The sequence below is a fragment of the Cyrtonyx montezumae genome, unplaced genomic scaffold (assembly GCF_038088225.1).
Source record: "Cyrtonyx montezumae isolate F1298 unplaced genomic scaffold, pur_monq_1.0 scaffold_0, whole genome shotgun sequence".
NCBI classification, from domain to species: domain Eukaryota; kingdom Metazoa; phylum Chordata; class Aves; order Galliformes; family Odontophoridae; genus Cyrtonyx; species Cyrtonyx montezumae.
Genome location: NW_027071824.1, coordinates 3,237,548 through 3,265,423, shown reverse-complemented (window position 1 = coordinate 3,265,423; position 27,876 = coordinate 3,237,548). Strand labels below are relative to the sequence as shown.

General features: G+C 45.1%; 2 protein-coding genes across 4 annotated transcripts in view; one reads left to right on the top strand and one right to left on the bottom strand.

The window, feature by feature from the left end:
- Nucleotides 1–11,718, top strand: part of ATL2 (atlastin GTPase 2) — a 35,989-nt gene extending 24,271 nt beyond the window's left edge. For 2 of the 3 annotated variants that reach the window (XM_065731613.1, XM_065731691.1), the window contains exons 6-13: nucleotides 1,297–1,353; nucleotides 2,273–2,365; nucleotides 2,599–2,737; nucleotides 3,547–3,674; nucleotides 5,447–5,503; nucleotides 6,496–6,567; nucleotides 8,759–9,190; nucleotides 11,218–11,718. In XM_065731613.1, the coding sequence (XP_065587685.1) occupies nucleotides 1,297–1,353; nucleotides 2,273–2,365; nucleotides 2,599–2,737; nucleotides 3,547–3,674; nucleotides 5,447–5,503; nucleotides 6,496–6,567; nucleotides 8,759–9,190; nucleotides 11,218–11,337 (1,098 nt within the window). In that variant the 3' untranslated portion in view covers nucleotides 11,338–11,718. The other variant, XM_065731779.1, reaches the window with a different exon arrangement.
- Nucleotides 11,719–14,180: 2,462 nt separating this feature from the next.
- On the bottom strand, nucleotides 14,181–19,836 carry EIF4A3 (eukaryotic translation initiation factor 4A3). Its single transcript, XM_065732034.1, has 12 exons — nucleotides 19,586–19,836; nucleotides 19,404–19,476; nucleotides 19,264–19,330; nucleotides 18,324–18,386; nucleotides 17,751–17,883; nucleotides 17,361–17,441; nucleotides 16,800–16,941; nucleotides 15,920–16,058; nucleotides 15,334–15,449; nucleotides 14,771–14,878; nucleotides 14,562–14,689; nucleotides 14,181–14,384 (listed from the first exon to the last, which is right to left on the bottom strand). Exons 1-12 carry the CDS (start codon nucleotides 19,755–19,757, stop codon nucleotides 14,368–14,370), a joined length of 1,239 nt encoding a protein of 412 aa, XP_065588106.1. The 5' UTR covers nucleotides 19,758–19,836; the 3' UTR covers nucleotides 14,181–14,367.
- Between the last annotated feature and the right edge of the window lie 8,040 nt (nucleotides 19,837–27,876).

Genomic DNA, 27,876 nt, shown 5'->3' with positions numbered 1-27,876 from the left:
TGTATGCCAAAGGGAGGAAAAAAACAAAACAAAAAAACCCACAAAAACTCCAGAGCCCACAAAACAAATCCCATAGGAAAAACTCATCTCTAGACAAACAAAAAAAAAAAGCATTAGTAAATTATTTAAAAGCCAGGCTTTCGTGATAACTCTGGTCCTTGGACAACCTCAGCATGGTCAGAATAGAGGAATCTCTGTGTTACAGTGGATGATGAGGTTTGAGGGAAGTGCAATAAAAAAAAAAGTAAACGCATGGGCATTCCCTACCCACTAAGATGGGGACAAGGAGTCATGGGCTGAGAGAAGGAAATGTACTAGTCTGAAATACTCTTAGTCTGATTGTCTGTTTCACATGGCAGGGAGGTGAGTGTGGTGGGCAGTTAAGATCACAGCAACAGCCATTCTCACGTGGATGCTTGGCTGCTTCAGAACTTTATGCTCAGGATGACAAGGAGTTGGAAGTTCACTTGTATTAAGTTTGTCTTCTAAGTTCTCAGATGTTCTTCTGACAAACAAAGGGAAAGTTGTCAGCATAAGACTTATTTTTTTCCTGAGGTGTCAGATTAGCTTTAATGCAGATGATCAGTTGCCTGATTGTAGATGGTACTGGCATGCTTCCTTCATCTTACTCTCATGGAAGAAAGGGCTAGTAAAAAGCCACATCTGAGTGTTAAGCTCTGCTGAGACTGCCAGCATGTGAATTATGTTCTCTTGAGTTTGCTGGCCCACTTAATGTGGAGAGGAAGAATGCTGCTTTTAGCATTAAAAATGGTGAAAGTGACCAGAGGAAGACAGTTATGATAGCACTTTATTGTAAGAACAACTATGAGTTAAGGTCACAGACTGAAGTAGAGATCTGGGAAGCTGCTGAACCTGACTTGTATTTGAATGTCTGCCACTTTGGGTCTAGCCAAGTTCCTTGAAATTCTGAGGAATAAATCTTTTGTGTAAGTAAGGGACAAGTATTAGGCAGGCTTACCTCCTTAGCCTAGCTGACAAGTGTTGGAAACCAGCTGGAGACCTGGTCAGCTTTCATTTGAGACCAGCCTGCAGGCTGCCCACTTTGAGCTGCAGTGTAGTGACAGTTCTGAAGTGGCACTGTAAAACCAGTGGAAATAGTCTCCTTTCTGAGTTTTACAGAAGGTTGGTGTGCTTGTTCTTGAGCTGCATTGACCATTTTAAATCCATAATAGGATTTAAGACTGAATGCTTTATTTACTAGTGGCATAATGTGACATAATGCACTGTTACAATAGAAAACTGTTTTGTGTGGTGCTCTTACACTCTTTCTATCAGTTGTTTACAGAATATGGAAGACTAGCTATGGAAGAAATTTACCAAAAGCCGTTTCAAGTAAGTGTATATGTTAAATGTGTTAAAGCAATTGAATGTGTAGAAAATCAGCTTAGGATAATTTATGAAGTGAAATTAGTTGGCCTGAAGCTAGTCTACTCCTTACAAGATGTGTTTAAGAATAAAAGATGTGAAAGTCAAGTCTTGAAGGAGAAGTGTCATTTTTTTTTTTCTTCCTTCTCATTACTTAATAGAGTTGTGGTTGGTGGTGTGTGTTTATGAGTATAGGTCATATGGCCTTGATATACTGTTGAGGGCTGTATTATTACACTTCATTTACTTGAAGCATCAGTGATTTCAGTCTTTGAATTCTTAAGATTGCTAGCTTCCTCTGACTATTTGCTAGGCTAGAGAAAGGTTTGAGGCTTCTTCCATTTAGTGGAGACAAAGTTTGAGATTCCTTTCAATCTGAATTATCAAATGATCCTTCTTAGTGTGCAAAGGTACTAGTGGCAAGTTTTTACAACTTGTGTCCCTAGAATGTTCAGTGTATGAGTGTGAGTCCCTTGTGTTCTTGTGATTGGTGCAGGTGAGATGGAGCTCTAAAAGCATCTAATCTAGCACAAGACTAATGTCAAGATTAGCTCTCTATGTTAAGCTAATAGGAGGATGGACCATGTAATCCCTCAGGAGTAGCAAAAAGTAAACCCGTGGAAAAGAGAAGCTGGTTTTTTTTTGTTTTTTTTTTTTGAGATACTGAAGTAATTCTTTACAGATTAAAAAAAACCCCACAGTTTTGTGTGTGTTGATGTGTGGTTTCTCTTAAACTAGCAGCTACTTGAACCACAGAGCTACAAGGCTAATTCATTTACAGTAGCCAAGTTTAGACTTTTTTTTAATCTTATAATAATCATGTGACATAGTTCTTGACCTTAGGAATGATACAAACCATTAACCGTTGTTGTTCTTCCTGTTACAGACACTAATGTTCTTAATTAGAGATTGGAGTTACCCTTATGAACACGCGTATGGCTTGGAAGGAGGAAAAAAGTTTCTAGAGAAAAGATTGCAGGTATATTATTTCCAGTAGTCCTAATATCATGGTCTGGCATAAATGACAGCTCACTGTTGAGTTGGTGATGCACAATGAACTAGGATGTTGTGCTTTTCCACTTATATAGAGTTGTGGATTCAAAAATGAAAGCTTAAGTGGAATCTTGTGGTCTTACTGCTTTTAAACTAGTATTCAATTTTTCTTGCAGTACTGCAAAACTGTTAGCAGTTCTTAATGCTTTTTTTCTTCAGGTAAAGCAAAACCAACATGAAGAGCTGCAGAATGTAAGGAAGCATATTCACTCCTGTTTCAGTAACCTTGGCTGTTTCCTGTTGCCCCACCCTGGACTTAAAGTTGCAACAAATCCAAATTTTGATGGGAGATTAAATGGTAGGAAAATCTCTATTGTGTATTTCTTTATTCAGATCACTGAATTAATTTTGTTGTGGAAGTTAAACACTGAAGTAGTTGGCTATTGATGTGTTTGATTGGAAAAAAGTGGGGCTAAAAGGTGAAATGATGGAATCTAGAAATTTGTGTTGGACGTTCTTATAAGCAATTTAAGGGGAAATGGATATCTTTCTTTGCATCTATATGTTGACTGTAATCTCAGTTAACTTGAGACATACATAAAAGTCATTAAATAAGATTCTGAAGAAAAGTAAAAATTGCAAAGATGTGCATTTGTAAAATTAAAGACTTAACTTTTCTTCATGCTGAAAAGCTTTTCTCTAAGAACTTGCTAAATGGAAGGGTCTAAACCAGAATGACTGTATAACCATAGGCTTTTGCCACTGCAGGATGAGAGGTAACTAGGATTCCTTTGTTATTGTGCTTCTCCCAATAGAGAGAATGTATCAGAATGGCAAAGGCTAAAAATATTCTTGTGCAATAGTGGGATGCTGACTAGTTCTGTGCTGAAGGCACAAACAACCTATAGGTTGTGTAAGATACTGGTGTAATTGGGGAAGTGTACTTTAAATACTACAAGGGCTACAGGACTCAATTTTCTGTTTGAATTCAAGCTTTCAAGAGTAAATAGAACTTAATAAAGCTAGACCCTGTACTGAAGACCTTAAATATTTAAAAAATGCAGTTGTGTTGCTATTTTGGAGGGTTAGGGGTTTTCAGTGTTCCTTTAGGAAACATAAGGTTGAAAAAAAAGCTAACGACTGTTTTCTGAAACTGAATTTTACCAGATATAGATGAGGATTTTAAGAAAGAGCTGCGGAATTTGGTACCATTACTGCTTGCCCCTGAAAATCTGGTAGAAAAAGAGATTAGTGGATCCAAGGTGACCTGTAGAGATCTTGTAGAATACTTCAAGGTAAGCAAACTCATGCTAATTATTTTTGTTAATGGCTTAAAAGAAAATATTCTAATTTTAGGATATCTTGTTCCCAGAGAAGATAAAGGTATCTAGGCTGACATTCACTGATCATCTCAGTTTTATTTTCATTTCATTATTCTGACTTTCCAGAACTGGCACAAAGCTTCTTAACAAAATAGCTCTTAGCAATCTGCTGTTAGCAATTTTTGATTTGGTAAGTAAGCTAAAATACTTCAAGTTCTATTAAACAGGTATTTTTCTTTGTTGTTACTATTTTGAAAATCTAGTTTGTCTGGATATATGTGGGTGTTTTTTTCTTTTTTTTTGAGGTTCTCATTTACAGATAGAAATCCAGCTCTTAAACTTAAAATCTCATTTTATTTTCTGCCCCTCCAGATTTTTAATATGCAAGGAAGATGCTTTCTTACACTTAGATGTGTGACACTATTGTATGCTATAAAATGGATACTTGCAGCTATTAAACTCTTGAGCTGTTCTGGTATCACGGTGACATCAGTAGTAATGTAGTAGCATAATTCCTGCATCACCAGGGATTGGTCTGGGGTATGGGTCTTTTTGAACTGGAAGGCTTTGTATGAGAAAGCAGCATCCCTAATGGCATTCATTTGACGTTGCTGCTTCTGAGCACGCACGTTGAAGGGAAGTCAGCTGTTGTTAGGAAAGTACTTACATGGGGTGGAATCTGAGACCAGAACTCTTAACACTTAAAAGATGTTACTTTATGTATGCTTTGAAGTTGATTTATGGAAGGCACGATGTGGAATGCAGTACTCATGGCTGCTCTGACAAGCATAAAATCAACTCTGGAGCTGATGTGCTCAGTCTCCTGGTGGTTACATGGTTGTGTATCACTTGCTCCATTTTCTTCTTTAATAAGGCATCGTCCCATATGGTGCAGGGGATCTATATTCCATGGCAGTTTGTAAAGGAGTTCATCCTAAATCTGAGTGTGAAACAGCTATTGAAAAGCAGTCTAATTTGTGTTGCAGTAGCCAATCTGGGAACAGTTGTGCAGGGTGCTGTGGATGCACTCTTCATAGCAGGCAGAAGCTGCTCCCTTGTGACTGGATCTAAAGCTGAAATTGTGAACTCTGAGTTGGAAACTGGAGGGAGGAAATAGCTATCAAAGAAGGGTGTCCTGCCAGATGAGTCCTGTATGAGTCTGTATGTCTGGGGGCACAGGGGAATGTTGGAATAAGCAGTATTCACATTAGAGCTGTATGGACAGACCTCTTGCCAGAAAGCCTCTGTGAAGTTTTTGTCTTCACTCTCTTGTTTCAGAAGATGTGGCTAGCAAAGACCTAATGCATTTGAGGGAGCAGAAACCTGTTGTCAAGCTTGTCATTTCTTGAGATAGCAGCCGTGTCTCCTTGAGGTGCTCTACGACTCTGCCAGGCTAGTCTCAAATGCACAAACCTTATTTACAGAAGGAATGGATGCTTCTGTTCTGAAGTAGATGAGAGAGTCTAAAAACAAGTACCAGCCAAGTAGCAGAAGTACTGCTTCAGTTTGCTAAAACTGGAGATTATAGGAACTTCATGTTAGGCTTGTGGAAAGTAAAGGGGTTAAAGCACTAGGGATAAATGGGCAAGTGGCAGATGTTTATTGTAAGGAGAAACTTGTTTAATGGAATATTTAGCATTATGACAAAGTAATAGTTCAATGGCTTTATTGTCATGTAATCCCTTTTCTTTCCCTCCCAGTCATATGCACTTAAGAAGTAAGAAACCTTTTGTTTTTGATTCTAGGCTTACATTAAGATCTATCAAGGAGAGGAGCTACCTCATCCAAAGTCTATGCTGCAGGTATTTTGTTTTATTTCAATTAACCTGTTAGAAGATGTGTATTTTGTAAGTTGTGCAATTGAAGGGTGTGACCCCTGGGAATGCGAAGCTTCCATACACACATTTGTAGTTCTTGAAGGAACTGTGTGCTTTGAAAGCAAATGAAGCACAGGATATTTTTTATCTTAGCTGCTTCAGTTTCAAGCATAAATTTCCTTTAATAACTTGCTCTTCTGTCAGTATCTTTCAGACAGTCTTCAGAGGGCTTCTAGTACCAGCTATAGTAGACTTAATGGAGAAAGCTTATAGTAGAGCAGCTAATACTGCTGCCTCACATGTTAGGCTCCTAGCAAACAAACGTGCAACAAAGGTTGGATAACTACAGGGAGGTTTCTTTTCTGGGTTTGATCCAAAGAGAGTGTAATCAGCAGTAAAGTGCCTTGAACACGTGGTGATTGTATAGAGCTATGTGATAAACCTTCATATCGTTTGTGATGAAGACGGAGTTCTCATCAAAGTATGAACTCTAGAGCCTGTTAAAAAATATTACACATATGAAATGGTTAAAATTAAGCTTTTAGTGTCACTTTAAGACATGAAGGATGAGTAAATACCCAGAACAGTCAAGGAACCAATTCTTGAGACTTTTGAGAAGAGTGGGTGATTGAGAAAACTTTTCACAGTGAAACAAAGGTTGTTACCTTGTCTTCTAATTATCTCTCAGCCACATTTATAGCATGTTAACGATGACATCTTGCAATATGAGCTAGAATAACTGTCCCTATGTGACAGTTTGAAAGTAGTGTAAGTTCTTACAAATTGGCACTAAAACTGCACATACATTATGCAGAAATAATACCAGCTTGCAGCTTTCCTCCCAGGCAGCATTGTATCAGGATTAATGTTTAATGGTTTAGAGATCCTTACTTGCAGGGGTATGTTGGGCAGTGCAGATACATGTGTATAACTAGCTGGTAGTGCTGTAGTGATATGTGGTTCTCAATATTTTCTAGGCAACAGCTGAGGCAAACAATCTTGCTGCTGTGGCAGGAGCAAAAGACTTGTACAGTAAAGGCATGGAGCAGGTATGGTAACAAAACTTTTTCCAACTGAATGTAAACACAGGCTTTCTGTTTTAGTGTTGTATGGGGTTGGTTAGGGTCATGTTACTGGGGAAAAAAAAAGCAGCTTAGATAGCCAGAATTTGTGTATTTTCTGTCCCTTGAGCTGAGACTAGGTGTTTGATGCAGCATAACTGCATATCTTTGAAACAGGAATTAATGGGGAGGTGGGGGAACGGGAGTTTGTAAGAAATTGTGTGCTGATTTCTGCTGCTACTCCTGGCACATCTTCATCTTGTAACAAGAAATGGACAGGTAAGTGAGGAGATGTAGTGGGTCAGGACAGATCTGAGGGTAGAGTTCTAGGATAGTTTCACAGCTTGGAGTAGCAACTGTCCATTTCTGTCAAACGTGTGGGTTAAAATCCTTTTAAGCAAACCCTTGAAGTACCAAAACTATGTGATTTCCTACTTGCTTTGTCTCTTGAAGTAACATAAATAGGTGGACTTCATAGTGTTACACAAGGTTTTTATCACAGTAATTCTGAAAACAGTTGCATGTCTTAATGAGACTGTACTTGCTGTCTCTTGATTTAGAGTTTCACAATACTACAAACGTAGCTTTTCATTAACCAGGCAAATTCTGGCCATAATCACTGAAGTAGCTTTTTGTTTTGAAGCTAGAGTAAGACCTAGTGCTAGTGGCAGGCTAGGCAGCTTCACCTGTAAGCAGACTGAGTTGAGAATGCTGATGTAGAGGGACTCCTTCGTTTTGTTTCCATTTTTGGAGTATCTTGTGAAATACTTTGTGTTTGAAGGAAAGAAAAAAAGCAGTGTTTTCCTGCCTTGACTTTTTATTGGTTACTGAGATACCATAGTTGTAAGACTTTTTACTTGGAGCAAGGAGTAAACAGAAACAAATGTTTTCCTAAACAGACTCTGTTTCCATAGCAATTTCCCTCAGTATCGTATATTTTTATGTCACTGTAGAGATAAAACACAAACATCTTATATCATTTTTATCCAGAAGTCCAAATGCTCTTCGTGTGACATAGCTTTGAAAGTTCTGTTTTTAGAACAGGATGATGTATGGGTATTTCTTACTGTAGTGCCTTGAGCTCTCCTCATGAGCTCAAATGAGCTCCTCAAAACCCTCTTTTTCTGAGTATGTATGTACACTTTTCCCTTGTGTTTCCTTACATTTAAGGTCATTAAATGTAGGCACACAGAGCATAAGAGAGGCAATGTTTGCATGGCATGCAGTGGTTTTGATGCATAATGAGCTGCTTGTATCTTGGTACTATTGCGAATGTGAAAAGACAGTTTGGGAAAATGAGAGACTAGTAACTGTTTTCCAGGGATCTTTCCACCTCTGGAGAACTGTAATAAGGAAAAAGCAGGAAGGTACTTATTGAACTTGAACAAGGGACAGCAGATGGGGTGATGGTGGCAGTGAGATTTGCTTTGAAGAAGCTAGCCATTGAAGCTGTACGTCTTCTGAGGCAGAAAGGATGTGCTGTACTCTGTGAAAGTGATCTTTTCTGTGTCCAGCTGAAGGGACAGCAGCAGGGAAAAGTTAAAGTTGTGCTTGAGGAATGAGATGGTGAGTACTATGGTAAGACTGCCTTGTTTAAGGTTGTATGGAAAGGATCTGCAGTCTTTAGACATAGTCTGATTGTAAGGGACTCAAGGAGCTAGAACTGATCTGAGTAGTTCAGATCTGTGGCCTAGGTACTCTAATAGTAGCACTTAAGAGGTCAGATGTCAGTGTTTCAGAGAAGTCCTTAGAGCATAACTATTTTCATACCCATGCTGATTTAGGGGGAGGATTGATGGATGTCCACATTGCAGGTATCAATATAAGTCCATGGTCTCTTCCCTTCAGCAGAAATGTACTCTCATAGGCTGATCTGAATGAACATTCCTAGGGGACAGTCTAGGGAAGACAAGGCTAAAGATGATGTCAGCAGTTAGTTCTTAATTCCTATCACCTTATAAACTCCCTGGAGCTTGCAAGTGGCAGCAATAAACAGGAAATCCACCTGCTTGTCCAAATTCAGTGCTGAACCTCTCACTGGAGTGCGTGGTCTGAACTGTAAAGCTGAGGAGAGGGCTTCAGAGTGCTATTTAACACTATTATTAAGCAGCAAGGAGTGGGTTTGCTTTCTGTACAGTATTAGAAGCTTTGTGTGTTGACACCACCTCTGTTCCTGCAGATTTGTGGAGGAGATAAGCCTTACATTGCCCCATCGGATCTTGAGCGAAAGCACCAGGATTTCAGAGAGTCAGCTGTCAAGCAGTTCTGCTCTGTGAAGAAGATGGGAGGGGAGGAGTTCTGTCGGCGCTACCAGGAACAGCTTGAGGCAGAAATCGACGAGATCTATGCAAACTTTGTGAAGCACAATGATGGCAAAAACATATTTTACGCTGCTCGTACCCCTGCCACTCTATTTGCAGTCATGTTTGCCATGTATATAATCTCAGGACTGACTGGGTTCCTTGGTATGAACTCCATAGCTACCCTGTGTAACCTTGTGCTGGGGCTGGCTCTTATATCCTTTTGTACTTGGGCATACATTAAGTACTCTGGGGAATTCAGAGAAGTTGGAACAGCCATCGATCAGATCGCTGAAGCTATATGGGAACAGGTTGGTATCCATTCTCATGAAAAATCTTCTTTTGAGCAAACTTATAAAACAGTTTCTGTTTGGTGCTGGGAGTGAAAAGCCGGTGTGGACTTAGTAAAGATTGCTAGTTTTGCTGAAGGGAAACATAGCTTAGAAGTGAGACTGCTCCCTTCAGTAGGAGAGCGTACAAGAAATGCTAGCCCAGACCTTACTAGGTGCTTGAGTGGTAAGAGCGGAGGGACTCTTTAAAAATCCTATTGCTTTCTGAAGCAGTGAATTCTGCTTTTAAAGGTAAGTTTAAAGTGGCCAGCTCGCCCTATGGATGAGCTGGGTAAAATATTTCTGAGGGTTCAAGAATTGTGGATGGTGGAAACAGTGCTGCCCTTCTGCACTTCACCTGATGGTTTGCTGCTGGAGGATTAATTAGACCTCAAGGAAAATGGCTGATGGGTGACCAAACAGACTTGCAGTAGTTACAGAATGTACACCAAGTTTCTTCCTCCTCCAGGAAGGCTTGTGCTGTGTGTGACGCTTCAAGAAGCATGGTTGTTCTGGTGGCTGTTTCTAGAAACACTTGAAAGAACAAGACTTGGGTGCCAATGGCCTCTGTACAAAGATCTTGTTGTGTGAATCCAGTTAACATGGCTACCCCAGCACAGCCTGTGTGAAAATCTTGACCAACTCTTGCAGGTAGCTTTTGGAACTTTCCTAGTAGCTGTGTTTGGTGCCAGCAAAAGGGAAGTGCTTTTGGTGCTGGTGTTACTACCAGTTAAAGGGCTGACTGAATTGACCCACGATGGCACTAAAATAGGTCCTATGAGACACATGTAAATAACAAGCTGGAGCCTCCTATGCTGATGCAATCAGATGGCTTTGTTCCAGGCTTTTCATTGGCGATAGTTTACTCGACCTTTCTGTGGCAACCATGTAGGGTTATGAATTACTCTGTGAAGTAACTGAAGAGAAAAAGTGGATTTCTAATGAAAGGAGGGAAGTGAGCAGGTGTACTAAATTGAGTTATGCTGTTTGGTTAGTGGTTAAAACTGAGGCTCTTCTGTACCACTACAGCTTCTTGCTTTTGAGCTGAAGAGCACTGCGGGAAAAAAATGGAGGGTGTCAGCTGGTTGTGCAGTGCTCATTACAACAGCAGTACTGCTGGAGGATACTGAGAGCACAGGGGATTTAGTCTATTACTGGCCTTCCCTAAGGAGGAGAACTTGGTTTATGGCAGCTGGAGCTTTTTCTGGGCTGGCAGGAGATGTTCTCCAAAAGAGTTTGCTCTTTGTGCTGTGACAGTTCTACATCACAGAGAGTGGGCAGAGCACCTCCAGGTCCTGGTCTGAGTCACTCTCCTTACATCCCATATTCTTTCTATTGATTTTTCTTTCTTTTCCCTCTATGCTTCAGAGGAATCCCAGGAAGGTAAGACATTGCTGGCAATCAGATTTTTCTGAACTTAACTGTCTTAATCTACTGCCTGCTAAGAGCCACTTTTCCTAACAGCTCAATTCATGTTCTAGGTGTTTTTCAAACTCTTTGAAGTCCTTAGATGCCGAACAATTCGCCGTGCTCTTACATCAGTGCCGCGACAGCGACTCTCATCCAACAATAACAAGAAGAAAAACTAGCCAGTATTTTTAACTTTCTTTCTGTATTTGAAGTGTTCACAACTTACACACATAGGACAATAAGCTGGACCGTCTGGGCCGGTCTGCATAGTTGCTGTAACCATACCAGACTGATGCTGCATATAGGGTATGGAATTGCACATCCACCTTCTAGGATCTGTAAAGTGGTTTGAATTCAGAGAAATACTGCTGTGTAGGAGGGATATCACTTGTGTCCATAGCATGTGACTGATTTAGCCTCATTAGTGTAGCAGCAAAACCCATTTATATTTCAGTTCATGCCAGTTTGTGTCAGACTTCAGCATTCCAGACTTTTTCATTATTTCAAGTCTCATCTTTTTGTATGTTTTTTTAAATATATATTTTATTTTCCTCAGTTACCTCATTTTTTTGTTTCTTTGCATGTTTCTCATTCCACAGGTGTTGAAGCCCATGAGTGATAATTTGGTGGAGGATCACATGAGGCAGTCTGTTAGAAACTCTATCAAGGCAGGCCTGACCGAGCAGGTGTCTCACCATGCCAGACTAAAGACAGACTGACAGTACATCTCCTCTTCAGCTCTGCCCTCTCATCCTAGATGTGCTTGCTGTATCATGAGAACTCAATTAAAAAAAAAAATAAACCAAAGTTTACAATCAACTGTAGAAGTAGTTTAGTGTGACTGGCTTCACAGATTGCTGCCATCACCTGGGGAGAGTAAGTTTGTCGGTGCTCTGCTTCCGAGACGAGCTGTGCCATGGAGACTGGGGGTGGGCGGGTGGGGTGTGTGTTTTTAAGTCTAGCCCTGGTGAACCATACATGTGTGCGTTTTGGGGGTGTGTGTGGGGGAGGGATCTTCTCCCAAAGTGTTTGAGTTGATGCAGTGTCTGGCTTACGGTGGGAGCCTGTCCTCTGCAGGAGATAACTTCAGGGAAGCGATGATCAGATGATCAGTATGCGGAGCTGTGCAGCACCCCTTTGCCACCTGTAAGGCCAGAACGTTTCAGTGTGTCAAGTTGAAGCTGGTGGAGCCACCACGTTAGATGTGCATCTTGCTTTACTGCCTTTTGTACCGGTGTCTCACAAACGCATCTATTGGTTCCTCACGCTGCTGGTGGCAGAGTAGCTCGTAAGGGAGGCAGTGGGTCAGAGCATATGGTGTCTTGCCTCGAACGTGCAGACCTGGTCCAGAGGGAGGTGCATATCAGAACTGAGCTGTCTTTTTCTGCAGTTTAGCCTTCATGTATATAATATTGCCATTAATTCTACCGGGGGAAGAAATTCCATCGAAAAACGTTGCCTACAGCTACCAAGCAATGAGTTAGGATTGTCTGTACAGTGTGTTTAGTTTTTATTTTTTAAGAAATCACAGATAGGGCATGTATATGAAATATAAATATATAAATACGATTTTGTATCAAAGTTTTGTAGTTTATGGCAAAACCTGGTTCTGTGGTAGCTAAGTGCAGTCCCTGTAAGGGAATGTTTGTGGCTCATGTAAATGTGTGAATGCATCAACAATTCGAAGTTTTTTGATATATTTGTGATATTTACCTGCCTTGAGCACTGCAATCTCACCCCCTTGGGAAAATCAGTGGGAATGTTTGTTGTGAAACTCTTGTCTTCTGTTGCATTTTAAAGTTACTTCCTGTAATTTATTTTCAGTACATGATTAAAATCGGTTGTGTATATATGAAATGAAATTCGTGCTTATTTTTAAAAGATGTTTAAGTATGTATTCTACTACATAAACTATGTCAAATACTTATCCTGACAATTATATAAACAAATTGTCTATTGTACTTCATAGCCTTCTATGGAAGCTGGTGTTTCTTTCATGCTCGTCTCTGAAAGATGACATCTGTCCAGGTCGTGTCCCCTCCCTGCTTAGGAAAACCTTCTGCTTTTCTGAAGCACGCTTCTCGACTTGACGGAGTTGTTTGTCAGCTTCTGCCCTCCAACAACTGTATCATTCTGAGATCTTGTTGCAGGCTCTGTTTTCACTTGACTAAGCATCAAAGCTGAGGCGTTTTCAGATGCGTGGAGCGTAAGGGCAGCTAAACAGTTAACTGCTGTACTTTCAGCTGGACAATGACTGTGTGCAATAGCTTGTGTTTTATTATTTCTTCATTCCGAAGTAGTAAAAATTTCCATCAGTGTTTGAGCTTTATCAGGCTCCTCTCTCATCAGGGAGGGAAACTCTCTGTTCAGAACTAAAGCAATTGCACTGTGACTTTTGTACCCTGCGGAGCTGCTAGGGATCGGTGGTTGTTTCCTGTCCTCTGGAGATCAGGGCTCAGCTCCAGGTGAACGATGCTGAAGGTGAGGTAGGAATGTTGCATTTTATGCTAATCTATCTATCTTCTCTGAAACTGTACAGATTAAATACTGTTATTTAAACAATCTAATGCTCTTGTGCTGCATCTGTTTTTCTTCTTGGTCAAAAGACTGAGGAATCAGAAAGGTGGCTTGGAGTGCCACGCTTGCTTGGCACCTTCCTGGAGAAGGTAAGAATTGAGAGTCAGATGTGAGGGTGTGCCCTGCCCTGCAGCGACGGCGAGAACAGAACTCTGATGTGGCTGTCAGTCCTGACCCAGACTTTACCCTTCTAGCATCAGAGGTACCAAGGTGTGTGTGTGTGTGTGGTGGGACGGGAGAAAAGTTCTAGACCCTGCCCCAATAAGCTATGAAGCAAATAATTCAAGGACGTGGAGAATAGGGGTAATCATCGTCTTCCTTCCCCCACTGTCTCTAGTGCTGAAGGTTTAGGTTACTGACACAGGGAAGGGCACGTGGGAACTGTGCGAACCTTGCTGTGGGATGTTTCTGAAAGGATCCAACGGCAGGAAGGGAGCAGGGTGATTTTTTTTTGGAAGCAACAAATGTGGGAAATAAGACTGAGGGTATAAAATCCACTGGGTGTATGTCAGCAGGTGCCTCATTGCTGCAGCCTGCTCCTGTCTTCCTGGATGAGGGAACTGCAGCGTGACCCAAGTGCCACCGACTGGACTGGGGACCTTCACACAGGGACTGGGTCGAGAATGAGTACAAGTGCCAGCAGCTGTAGAGCCAGGATGCATGTCAGCATCCGAATCTGCATTAGCCAGCAAGTGGGTAAGTCTCCCGGGGTATCCAAGCAGCCCTAAGTCTGGGTTGGAGGTACACGTTTTCCCTGAGGCAGCCAGAGGGAGCAGACCTATTGTCAGAGACCAAGGGCCCCGGAGACCCATTTCAACTGTGTGAACGCGGGTTACTGGATACATTTTTGTCTTAAGGTCAGTGTCGGTGTGTGCAGGGAAGGGTCTGAAGCAGCAGGTAACGTGGGGTGATGGGCTGCAACTGTGGCAGGATCTTGAAACTCTCTGCTCGTTACTATTTTGGGTTAAAGTAATCGGGCACAGGATATGGTAAAATTTCACTTTTATTGAAAAACGTGGGCTGGAGAAAAGACATTATTTACACAAGTTCCCGACTGCAATCCCAACTCAAGAACATACGACCAGCAGTATTACAAATGGAGGTGGGTCCAAAACGTTACGGGAGGCTAATGAAAGGTACGATGAGCACAACTCCCCTGTGAACGAGGACCTTCAGATAAGATCAGCAACTGAAAGGAGACAGAAGAAGGAAATGCTAAGTATGCACTAAGTGTGCTGAGAGCTGTGGCCCAGCAGGACAGCGCACACTGCTGAGCTTCTCTGCTGGGGAAGGAGAGAGGGGCTGTGGGTGGGAAGAAAGCACGGTGGCAGAACAAAGCATTGGTCCCTGGCAGGCCCGCACTCACCGTTCATGGGCATCTCATCTATCTGGGTGGAGTAGTACTGCTCGATGTCTCTCAGGATGCGGATGTCGTCATTCTTCACAAAGTTGATAGCTACACCCTTTCGGCCATATCGGCCCGAGCGGCCAATTCTGGGGAGGCAGGAGGAAGAGTGAAGCCACTCTGGGGAAGGGCAATTCAGCCGCGCTCCCTCGTGTGAACACCAAGCTTACCTGTGTATGTAGAGTTCTCTGTTGTTGGGCAAGTCGTAATTAATGATCAGGGACACCTGAGGCACGTCCAGACCTCTGGCCCAAACGTCTGTTGAAATAAGGACTCGGCTGCAAAGAGAAGGGGACAGTCACTGAGCGTGAGCTGAGGAGCTGGGCTACCCAGTGCTGGTAACACCTGCTATTCTGCCCTCCCCACTGCACCTCCACCAGTGTGGTGGTTCTGCATGGGACAGCTTTCCTAGCAGCAAACTTCTGTCAACAGATGGTGCAAAGCCACGTTTTAATTCCTTATTTTAAATGCACCACCTCCCAGTCTACTCAGCAAAACACAACGGGACGGTTCGATGCCTGAAAGCACGAGCATCCCTCCTTGGACAGCAGCTATCTCCCATCTCTGGGACACCACGAAGGGATGGATGGGAATCAAGAATTGATTTTCAAACTAAACCAGGAACAAGGGAGGAGGGAGAGCTTATTGGCTTCTGAGACTTGTTCCTCTGGGGCAATGGAAGATGCCCTGCCTGAGGTAGCAGTACTGTAAGCAATACTGTTGAATCATTTACCTTGCACCAGATCTGAACTCTTTCATGATGGACTCTCTCTCCTTCTGCGGCATGTCCCCATGCATGGATGAAACAGTGAAGTTGGCTTCTCTCATTTTCTCTGTGAGCCAGTCTACCTGTGTGTACAGCCGAGCAGTCTGGGTGAGCTAATCTGCCCATGCCAGCCGAAAGTGTTAGTTCTGTTTGGAGAATGTTTGCACACACACACTGGCAAGGACTGAGAGACACTTTAACAAGTGTTGTGAAGCTGAAGGAACTAAACAGTCATTACAGAGTATTACCTATATGACAGGGTTCTGTGAACCCTAGAAGAAAAGGAATCATGGGCATTTATTCAGAAAGAGTGACTTTTCTCTTAGGAATTACAAACAGTAAATGCCTTTTATCTTATCAGTCCTATTAGCCTGAGAAGGTGGATGCTGCCAACTCTATCAGGTCGCCTGGAACCTGCTGTTTAAATTAGGCACATCCTAAAGACATATTTAACCACTGTTCCCAACCAGGGAAGCAACCAGACACTTTGGTTTGTCGTAGCACTTTTCCCCATGTTGCTCTGCGAGTGAGATAACCATCGTGGCTGCTGTACCTTTCTCTTGGTGTTACAGAAGATGACAGCCTGAGTGATAGTGAGCGTGTCGTAGAGATCGCACAAGGTGTCAAACTTCCATTCTTCCCTCTCCACAGCCACAAAAAACTGCTTGATTCCTTCGAGGGTCAGTTCATCACTTTAGGAAAGGAGAACAGCTGTAAGACACTGCAAGTGGTACGTGCATACAATGCAGTTAAAGGGGCTGGATGCTCACACGTCTGTCTCAAGTACTGTGGACTGCTGCATCTACACTCAAGTTCTTCTACGAAGTCCCTGGAGAAGTCTGCTCTGAGAAAGGCTTCAGACGTGACCCACAAAACAGAGGCTCACACTTAGCACCCTCTCTGCTCTAGGCAGACAACTTCAAAGGGATATGATTCTGTTCTCACATTTATAGGGACTGAAGTAAGGTAACTGGGGCAATGTAAGAGACCAGGCAAGGGTGAGGCCTTTCCAGTCAGGCTGCCTACACTTATTCCTCTTGACACCCCCAGAACTCCAGCGCGTGAGAATCTGCTGCAATGCCAGACGTGCATCCATCTAGGGCCTTCAGGATCAATCAGCTTTAAGCTTTCTAGCCATACTATATAACAGCAAATTAATGGGAGGTGCCTTCAGAAATCTAATGGAAGGGCACAGGAATTGGGTGGGAATGAAAGACAGATTTCCAGGAGAAGATATTACTACACTTGAGAGGGTGAGGGAAGTCAGGCTGAGCAGCAGCAAACGGGGCTGGACAAAGATGAAGCCAGAGAGCCAAAGTGGCCTCTGCTGCAAACTGAAACATGAGGATGTCTGCAAATACCTGATCAAACCACAGTGCTGAGAAGGAAAATGAGTAAGATGAGCAAAGTTCTTCCTAGGAAAAATCACTCACCGCTTCACCAAGATGCGAATGGGGTCTGTCATGAATTTGTTGGTCATCTCCAGAATTTCATGAGGCAAAGTGGCACTGATCAGAACCACCTGTGTAGCTGGAGGTAAATATCTGTACACATCATAAATCTGCTCCTTGAAACCTGCAAAAGGAAATCAAGTAGCACTGAGAAGTTAGCACATCTTTCTCTTGAATATCCTTTTCTTTCAGTTTGAGCTGGAATTCAGCATCGGGCCTATGCTATAATCAGAACACTGAGCGTTTTTATCATACAGCCAGTGTCACACACTGCTCATCTCTCAGCTCTCCCAGACTCACCGTGACATGGCTGTGTTGCACAGCACAGTACAAAAAGCAACGCTCTGGAATTTACAACTATTGAAAAGGATGTGATAACTAAATTAGGCAAAGCACATGAAGTCACTTCCTACAGCCCATAACATAACCGTGACTGCCTAGCTTTGATAAAACCAGTTGTTTTTAGAAGCAAGACTACTAACTGGGATGAAATAAGAATCTCAAGAGTTGAGTAGAGAGGTACAAGGGAGATAAATATTTCACCTTTGTTGAGCATTTCATCTGCTTCATCCAGAACCAGCATTTTGATAGCACGAGTCCTTAAACTTCGCCGCCGAATCATATCTGTAAGATTGCACTTTGTAAGATGAAAAGGCTCAGAAAGCAAGCGAGTCCACACTGCTCCCAGCCACTATCAGAGGGACTGGCACTTCCCCCGCTGCTAAAAGAGACTGTGCTTGGTGATGAAAAGCACAGCCAAGTGCATTAACAGTAAGTATAAAAACTATCATGTTGTGAAACTAGATAGTAAAGTGCACATGCACTGATTTGACAAAGAGCTAATGAGCTAAAATGCATTAATCCTGCAGGATAGTCCCATGGCTCAAATGAACTGTGACTGTGTGTGGAGGCATACAACCCCCCAGACCTTACCAAACACCCGGCCTGGAGTGCCAGCAACAACATGCTGCCCATAATCCAGCTTCCGGATATCTTCACCCACGTTGGTCCCTCCGATGCAGGCGTGGCACTGGACATTCATGTAGTCTCCCAGAGCAAGAAGACCCTATTTTGACATAAATAATGAACTAACCAATTGAGCTCTGAAGAAATTCGCTATTTGTAAAGTTATGTAGGGCTGAATAGACACATGGTATTTTTCTAGAGATAAAAGCACAAGAGAGAGAGATTTTTTTGATGTTCTCCTCAATGGCAGGCTTTCAGTTATTTCCCATAGATCACAATTACTTTTTAAAAGCATTATCCTTCAAAATTCAGGTAGGAATAAGTAGAACATAAGGTTGCTAGCTAACCAGGTCACGTAAGGAAGAAAGGATAGAACAGAGATGGGAAAAATAGCCCTTTATTACAATTTCTTATTCCATTCAGGAAAATGCATTCCCTAGAAAAGTAGGAGGCTGCACTTCTATCTCTGCTGGGGAATGCTTTGAGAATCAGCACCAGACCTTATAAATCCTTTACAGATGGTGATTTAGATGTTCTTACCTTCTGAATCTGCACAGCCAGCTCTCGAGTTGGTGCTAAGATCAATGCCTGTGTCTCACGAACCTGTGGATCACATGGCAGTTAATCACGTGGCAAGTATCACACAAGCAGTAACAAACAAAACAGAGCCCACAGCACCCTGAACTGTCACGCTTGAAGGATCGATTGTACAATTCTGTGCTAAAACTTACGCGTTTACAAGCGTTGGGACACCTGGAAAGCTGCTTCTGCATGGAATGCTTGCACATTTACAGCCTCTTACATTAAGTTACAAGAGTGTGCTTGAGCAGCTCCTCACTGGACAGCTTGTTTTTTTGCTCAGTTGCTGAGAACAGCTGACCTTCCTGTTCAGAACATGCAATATGTTTGTCACATGCTCATCGGTCAGCCTGTGTCTGACCATGCAATGCATGCCAGCCATCCACATGGATCCACGAGGCCCCCTAAGAGCAGCCTGAGAACAATTCTGACTGCCAAAACATCAGTTCAGCCCTCCAACAAAAGTAATTGTAGAATGGTTTGGGTTGGAAGGGACCTGTAAGATCACCTAGCTCCAACCCCCTGCTATAGGCAGGGACACCTCCCTGTACACCAGGCTGCTCACAGCCCTGTCCAGCCTGGCTTTAAATGCATCCAAAGGGAGGGCACCCACAGCCTCTGTGAGCAACCTGTTCCAGTGTCTCAGCACCCCCACAAAAAGGCACAGGAAAGCTAAGCTGTTGCAGCCAGCTCTACAACCACCAGATCTTATTTTGTCATGGCAGGATTTGCTGTGCAGTGCACAGCCTGATGAACTTCTCAGCCAGAATTCTGCTTGGGTTTCACTGCCCATAACGAAAAGACTTCCAGGTAAAGCTTCTCCTGTTCAAGCTAAAGGTGGCTGTAGGTGATAAAGCCGCCCCTGCTGGATGTAACAGACACTTTCAACTACGTGAACTACCTGTATGTCCAGGCACTGCAGCACAGAGATGGAGAACGTCGCCGTTTTTCCCGTTCCCGACTGCGACCTGAGAAGAGAGGCGCGGTGAAGGCTCTGTCTACCTGCACGAGCCCACTCCCACAGCCCCCCTGCCCACGTACTGCGCGATCACGTCGCGGCCCTTGATGATCTGCTTGATGGCTCTCTGCTGGATGGCCGACGGCTTCTCGAACCCTGCGGGGACACGGCGGTTACAGCGCGCCACTGCGCATGCGCACCGCCCCCACCGCCCCCACCGCCATTCCCGCCCCTCCCAAACCCTCGCCCCCGCCGCCGCCCCTACCGTAGGCGTAAATGCCGCGCAGCAGGTCCTCCCGCAGCCCCATGGTGTCGAAAGTGGGCGTCACGTCCACCTCCTCGCTCGTCTCGAACTCCACCTTCGTCATGTCTTCCTCCTTCATGATCCGCTTCCGCGCCGAGCCGCTATTGCCGCCGGAGCCCGCGGACCCCGACATGGCTCACTGAGGCCCTGCCGCCGCCCTACCCGCGCACAACGACGATGGCGCCGCCGCCGCCGCCGCCGCACGGCCGGAGAATGGGCCGGCGCGCATGCGCAGGAATCGCAACGGAGGCGGCAGGCGCGGAGCGCGCATGCGCGGTGGCCTCGCGGAAGGGGTAAGGAGAGGCGTGCGCGTGCGCGTAGGGGGTGGTGGAGGGGGTCGCGCGTGCGCGATGGGGGAGCGGGAGGAGTGGATAGGCGTGCGCATGCGCGGCAGGAGTGTGTCGTCGGTGAGCTGTGCGCATGCGCTGTGGGGTGGTAAGTCGGAGCCGGGAGAGGTGCCGGTCTCAATCGGGTGATGTGGTGCTGTGGGTTCAGGACGCTGAGCACTGTTTGTGTGCCGTTTCCATCTCACGCTGCTGGGCTCCTCCTCTTGCTGGGCTGGGGCACTGCGTTGGCTCTGGTTTGCGTTTGACATCTTCTACTGGTTCTCTGCGAGATCGGTATCTTCTATCCTTTCCCCTCTTAGCAACGATTGGGTGCTGGTCTCTTCTCTCTGGTGCCCAGCGATAGGATCTGAGGGGACGGCATGAAGCTGCCTCGGAAAAACAGCAGGGGAACTATTTTGAGACTGAGGTTGTCACCTCCTGTAGTTCATCTGCGTTCTCCTTGGTTGGTGTAAGTTATTGCTTCTTAGCACTTCTAATCCTCAGCACTGACAAAGCAGTTGGAAAGGCATGTGAAGTGCCTTAATGCACTAAGGTGGGAAAGGAAAGGCATGAAATTGGTGCTCTTGGAGGCGTTGCCAGCTTCCAGACGACCCGCTGTTGCTGTGTAACTTTCAGTGTTGGTCTTCCTGTGGATACTGTGTTTTCATGGGTTAGCAGGGAGCCCAGAGTGCTTGGAATTTCGGTTTTGAAAGCTATCTTTTCTCTGCCAATTTTGCCTCACTCACTTAACTCTCGCTTTTTTTTTTCTTGGTGTCAGTGAGCAGAGCAGCAGTCCATCCTTCCTGCTGAACTGCATAAGCCCACATTTCCTCTCCAGCATCAGCAGCTGCGCTAGATTTGCCAAGCTTGAATTTGTCATTGCCATCTGAGCCCTGCAAGAACTCAGAACATCCTCAAGGTGCTCACCACTGCTATTCTGGTGGTGGCAACCAGACCTTGTAGCAAGTGTCTCTCTGGGGTGGAAGAAGGGCTTGCAGGCAGGTTTGTGATGGGAGGGTGGGCTTTGGCTGCTCCAGGGCTGGGGAAAGCCTGCAGTGGATGTTACCTCAGGCTGTTTTTGTCTCTTGAGAGCAGTCAGCTGTTGTAACTGAAAGTGTTGTTGGAAGAATGATTTAACTCAGTCCTTCTATTTCAGAGGCTGAATAGCAGCACAGAGGAGCCAGGCAGAACTGCCTGCAGCCTTGGACAGCACGGTCATGGTCTCCAGGAATGGGCTTCAGCATGCAGCCATCACCTCCTATGCATACAAACTCCAATGCCTCAAGTAAGGGTGCTGCTTCTCATGAGGGGGTGGGGCCTTCATTGGACTGTGAGAGGTGTCTCTGAACACACTGCTTACTCTGCCTGCAGAAGCCAGGTGAGGCAAATCTCCAAGGAGAGGGACAAGGCCAGATTGGGCTTAGAGAAAGCGGAAAGACACTGCCTGCTGCTCAGCAGGGAGCTGGACAAGCAATACGTCGCCCTCAGGCATAGCCAAAGCAGGCTCAAGTAGGAAGAGTTCTTTGGTTGAACAGTGAAAATGGTTTTCCTGTGGGTGCTCACTGCCTCTCCCTCCTATCCCAGTCTCCTCTTCTGAAGTGTCTTACTTGTTTGGCCATTGTGGAGTGTCAGGGAAGTTCCTGAAGATCCCTTAACTCGTGTGTGCTTCACTTAAGTTTCTGATATCCCTCCAAACAAGTTCTTCTCTTCTGCTTTTTGTGGGGTGAGCATGGATGCCTGGACTGTACAGTACTCCGAGAGTATGTATGTTTCAGCTGCCCCCAGACATATTCCTTATCTGTTCCAGAGATGTTCAGACTGAAATAGAGGCAAAAGAGCTTCTTTTGCAGCAAGCTGCCAACCATCAAGCGAAGCTGGAGGCTGATGCAGAGTTCCTGCAGGGCAAACAGGCCACCCTTCAAGGGAGACTGAACCTAATGATGAAGGTAAGTAAAACTGCCCTGAATGTCTTCAGTCCTTCAGAGAAATCAAAGCAGAAGTGGTGATGAGGATGGATAGCTTGTCTTGCTTTGGTGGGAAGGAATTTTCTTTTCTCTTATAGCCTCTGTTGGGAGAGATGAGCCAAACCCTAACCCATGTGGCATGTATCAGCACTATCCTGCCCAAAAGCACTATCCTTTCCCTTGAGCTGTGCTGCAATCAGCATGCTGATGTGCTAGTAGTTCTACAGCTTCCTATCGAAGGCCCATTAATGATAAACCTATCCTGCAATGTGAGGACCCACAGCATGAAGAGAATCTTCTCTGTTTTTACTGCAGGAGAACACACAGCTGCAAAACAAGGTTGTGGAGATGGGTGAGAAACTGACAGCCTCTGAGGAGCTGGTGTTGGAGCTTCAGAAAGAGCTCAACCTCGTTGTGAAGGACAAGGTAGCCTTTGTTTCTGTGTTCACAAGTATTAAATGAAAGGTTGGTTCTTGTTAGTATTAGGAGTTGTTAAAGCTTCCACTCCAGTAAGGAGCATGGTGAAATGGATCTGGGAAAGAAATGAGTCAGCATTCTCAGTACCTGGTTTGGGAAAGACAGCCTATCTGTAGCTTGGTGTCTATGAAATAAGAAGGAAGATGTTCTTTCCCCTCTTCCTGCATTTGACCCATCCCACACATGTGAATAGGAGCTCTTCTACTGGATCTAGGGCTTTAGCACTGTGACTCCAGTGATTTTGTAGAGCTTTTGGTTCTCCGCTTGGAGAGATGACAATTTCCTTGATGAGAAGTGTTTCCCTGTGCTTGTGCAGCTGGACCAGGAGGAGCCGCACAACCCAGAGCTCCTGAAGCATGGCAAATACTTTGCAGAGATTGTTCTGGAATACGAGCGGCAATGCCAGGTACAAGCGGGCGAAAATACAGCTGTCATCTGCACATCAGTTGGGTGCTTCAGTCTGGGGCAGTGGTGAACAAAGTGTGAAGGTGGGAGGTGTTCCTTCTTGCCCTGCTCAGCACCCTTTGGCAGGAGGCAGGGCACAGCTGTGCCCCTAGTAAAGGAACCTAGCCATGCCTTGCTCCCACAGCACGTGACCCTCTGTGTGCTGGTTCCCCTGCCAGGCAGAGGGAGTAGGGTTGGGTTGTAAACTTCACCCTTCCTTCTACCCTGTAGCTATGGACTGTTTTGTGTGGGAATCATAGTTCCTTGTGAACAGTCAGACCACTCTGGGCTCCGTTGTATTTTCTCTTGAATGGAAAGAGAAAGCTTTACTCCTCTGGAATGCATGCTATCAGCTAAATTCTTTTACCTTGTTGTTTTTCCCTTTCCTCTCCTGTTCTCCACTTTGCAACCCCCCCAAAAAAAACCTCCTGCACTCTGCTAGAGAGTCAAGGTAAGCCTGTCTGGGTACTTGGTTTGTGGCACTGGTGCTGTGTGTGTTGCACCTCCTCAGTGCTGTGCTGCTGCCCAGAGCTCTGGCACTCTGAGATGTGAGCACAGCTTCTGTCACCTTTCTCAGTTTCTAAGTGACAAGTGGCTCTTGCATGTTTTGCATGCTGTTCTTTGCATTGGCTCCTGAGTGTGCATTTATTGCATTGTCTGTTTCCAAGTGCTGTATGTGATTGCAGAGCACTGCCAGGTAGAGATGGTGACTCACCCAAGCTCTTCAGCAGAGGCTAAAATCTGTGCATTTGCAGCAAAGCCATTGGATGGATTCAGCAGATTGCCTCTAGCTACAGCTTCCAGAGGGGCTAACATGCTGAAGCACTATCCAGTATAGCAGTGCTCCAGGTGGCACCAGAGGGCTGAAGATGCTTGGTACTGTAATTCTTCCTAGGGCTGAGGGTTGTTGATGCAAATGCAGCTGGATGGAGATGGCTTCATCCTGACATGTGAGGCACCCACTTGGGTGCTGAATCCTGAATGCTGGCAGCTTCTGTCCTCCTGGCTGCTCTTCTGTTTAGAACAGAGATGAAACAAACCTGGTTTACTTCTTTCTAGATCTGCTCAGTAATATTTATTAATTTGGATTTGTGGAAGTTCTCTAGCTCGTATTCTCATACAGCCCATTTGTTTTATGGATAAAGCAGCACATAGGATATAATTTGATGTCAGCTCAAAGTGGACAGGGAGGCAGGATTCCTCACACACTCTTGTTTTGTGTAGGATTCAGAATGTAAAGCGAAACAGGGGGTGCCCAGATCCATATACCTACACGGTAGTGGCTTGTTGCACAGCATGGTGTTTGTCTGTGGGACTCCTTGCTATGGGGTGATGTCAGCACTGAGCCTGGTTAAACTCCTGTGCTGGCTTCAGAGCTCTGAGCAAGCAGTGGGACCTGCCTTGTGCAGCACTTCCCATGGGATCAGTGCCTTCTCTCCTCATTTTGTTTCTGCTGCAACCTGGGAATGTTCCCTCACAGTCCTGGGAAGCTTCACAGCTGCACTGTGGCCTGTCTCTGCCTCAGGTGCTGTGGGACCAGAACAACATGCTGCAGAGAGAGCTGGAAGGGCTGCATCTTCAGCTACAGGAGAGCAGGGCTGAGAGAGGGCTGCCAGCTGGAGGTAAAATGCAAGCGGGTTTGGTGCATCTCTGTCTGTTTGACAAGAGCAGAGTTTCCTGGAGATGGGAGTAGTAGGAGTGTGCAGTGGCTGCTCCTGGTTTTGGCACTGGGCAGCCATGCAAGGGAAGAAAGGAATGATGGATGGTGAAGGGGAGAGAGAGAGGTGGTTCCAGCACGTGAGCTTGTGACAGCAACGTGAGGACTTGGCAGATGGGAATGAACAGGCAGATTTTCACTGTAAATAGCGGTGAGGAAACAACATAATAAAGTGGGACTGGAGGTTCAAGCTGAGCATTAAGAAAAAACTTCTTGGGATTGGTTGCTATATAGATGGGGGTCTAGCTTTGGCAATAGTCTTCATCTGAGCAGGAGTTGAACTAGAGAGCCAGAAGACCAGACTCCCAACACTTTGTGGAGTATAGGGCAATCTTAAGTATCAAGCACAAGGGCAGTGGACCTAGACTTGTCCTCATAGTGCATCTTTTTCCCAGTGTGCCTCTCTCTCAACCATCTGGTTCCCAGTTCTGTGTGCACAGAGATGTCAATCCCGACACAGCAGCTCCAGGAACAGCTGCAAGACCTGAAGGTGAGCTGGAAACCAGCTTGAGAGCTGTGGGGGTAGATGGCCTGAATTCTCTGCACAGCTGCTTGGTGAACGGAGTGAGGAAATCTGTCTTCCCATACCTATTTTAGCAGTTAGAAAGATGCTGAGCCCTCAGGGGTGGTCAAAAGCTTTGTGAATGTCTCTGTCACCTTGCAATCTTTTGTGTGCGAGCATTGCTTCTTACATAGAACTAGGGATTCTCTCTGCTTTGTATTGTCTCAGTAAAATCAGCACAAGAACCAAGAAGAAAAGCTGAATACAGCTCCCGAGAGCATGGAAATTACCAGAGCTGTCTCCCTGGGCTTCCAGCACAATTTTGATCTGTTTGCTTTAAGGTGACAGTGTGAGCTCAGCCCTCTAGACAGCAGCAGGATAGGTTATCCTGAGTTGGAAGGGACCCACAAGGATCAGTTTCCACCTTCTCTTTTTTTCTGCTGAATTGGAGGTCACACATTCTTGCTGGGTTTCCACTGCGGCACTGCAACAGTAAATCCTAAACTGCCACACAGATGACAGACAGTTCAAGGAGCACTAAGCTGCCTTCTGCCTCCTTTGTGCTCATCCCATGGGTTTTGTAACTTTTACAGGAAGCTTTAGAGAGAAGCAGCTCCTCACTGCCACCTCATGGGCGAGGGGCTGCTCTGCATGGTGAGGAAGGGTGTGGGAGTGTGGGGATGCAGCCGCAGCCTCTGCTTTCTCTGTGAGGTCCCAGTGCTGTAAACAAGGAGAGAGCTGTGCTGACAGATGGGGAAAATGGGACCCATTAAAGGTTGTGCCGTGCAACTGATTATTGCCCTGAGTTCAGTAGGGAGTAGAAATGTCTTGAGAGTGTCCCCTGATGAGAGGAACCATTAGACTGGTCTGAGTCACAGTGACCAAAGGAGAGGAGGCCCTCGGGAACACAGTGCTAACGTCCAAACCTCATTTCTTTCTAACAGGTGAGCTATTATGAGGAGGAAATGGAGCAAATGAAGAAAAACTTGGAAAGAGAGAAGAATAGCAAGGAATGCGTCAAGGCTGAGATGAGCAAGGTGGAAAGCCAGAAAAAAGACCTGAAAAAAACAATTGCAAAGTACCAGGCTGTAACTGATGTCATGAAGGAGCAAAAATGTGTGCAGAGCCTGGAGCTGGAGGAGAGGTTGGAGGTGGAGCCAGCCAGGGTTGAACTTCAGCACACCAAGAACTTACACCATCCCAGGCAGCAGCGGAACCAGGAAGAAGAGCTGAGAGCACAGTGCAGGAACAGAGGGACCATCAGGTCTGGTGATGGTCTTTTTTTGAGGTCTAAATGAATGACAGAGGGTGTATACATCCCCTCCCCACCCAAAATGGACTATGGAGATTTCTTATGAGGCTGGAGAGCTTCTTTACTTAGGTAAAATCTAGGCAGTACTGTGGGGATACTGCAGCCTAAAGGGAGATGTCTGAACTTGCCTCATGTGTGTTCTATGGATGTGTCAGAGTGCCCAGCAAAAACAGAGAGGGGAACTGGAGGGTTTTTAATCAGCATTTTCACATATTTCTTTCTTTGTCCCTTAGCAAGCTTGCTGCTACTTGCTAGATCATCACAATCTGCTGTCTCAAAAGCAGCAAAAAATGGCTTAAATTTCTCCATTTGACCAAAACAAACTTCCTTACAGAAAAGTAAGGAAACACCTGAAAAGGTGATCATCCTGCTTTTCTGTGCTTGTGGTGCCAATTCTGCAAGTTTCCCAAAGATCAGATTGGCTTTGTGAAAGAGACTAAAGAGGAAAGAACAGGAACATTGTACAGGAAGCTGTTCATGCCTGCCCGCTCCTGCTTCCCAGCACACCCTACCACTGTCCCCAGTTTCCTTTTACCTTTGTGTTCTTTACTGCCTCTTTCCAACATCCAGGTCCCCTTTCACAATACACAGGTGGACAATTTTTCCAGGTTGCTGTCTGTTCTAGGGCACAGTCTGTTTTAAAAGTGCACAATGGTTTGGGAGCTTGCTGTAATATTTAATAGTCTTGCAACCTAAGGAAAACTGTATTGTCTCTCCAGCAAAAATGTGTTCTGGGGCTGGTTCAGCTTTTCAAGCCGTGCCAGCTGTGTGTGCTATCAAATCCAGGTCAGAGACCAAGAACAGTAATGGAGCCAGTGCCAGAATGAAGGCAGCTCTAAGTCTTTTTAGCAGCAGCACGGGTGTGAGAGGAAGTGATTTCTCAACAGTAAAGGCTCCAAGGGAGCAACAGGCACAGGAAAGACAGTGGTGGGACCAGAAGGAAAGGACGGAGTCTCTCTGTGGTGTAAGAGAAGGTAAATGGGAAGTAAGTCAAGACGTGTGAAATGGTGGCTGTTGACAAGGGAAAAAAAAGGCAAACCAACAAAAAGTACCAGGATGAAATGGATATAATGTACAAATCATGGGTCTGAGGACTGTTACTGAAGGGATGATGCATCTGGAGAGCTGCTCTCCAGCTAGAAAGGAACGGGTCCCCAGGACTTGGGTAAATAGACCAGAAGCTCCTGTTGCCACCTCAGCACCAAAGGAATAGAGATGAAGGGTCTTTTGATGGGCTGGTGCAGATGTCTGTTTCAGTAAATGGACTGCTCAATGCAGAAGCTGGAGCCAAAGCTGAATGTACTTGTCACGGAGAAGCAGAATCTTGATAGACAAGGGGCTATGCTTGGGAAGGAAACAGGAAGCAAAGATAGATTTGCCTTCACCCAGCAGATACAGCAGGATGTCAGGGCATAGATGTGATCTGGAGGAAGGTGGAGCAACATAGCAGCACAGGGGGAAACATGACAGTCAGAATGGAGCTGCAGAGGGAGAGGAACAGGCTGAAGCT

Excerpts from the sequence above, each read along its gene's own strand:
- EIF4A3 (XM_065732034.1), bottom strand. The coding sequence starts at position 19,757 with ATGTCGGGGTCCGCGGGCTCCGGCGGCAATAGCGGCTCGGCGCGGAAG. Across the intron at positions 19,331-19,403 it reads GGCCGCGACGTGATCGCGCA|GTCGCAGTCGGGAACGGGAA; the intron begins GTACGTGGGCAG and ends CTCTCTTCTCAG. Across the intron at positions 14,690-14,770 it reads AGAGAACTCTACATACACAG|AATTGGCCGCTCGGGCCGAT; the intron begins GTAAGCTTGGTG and ends CTGCCTCCCCAG.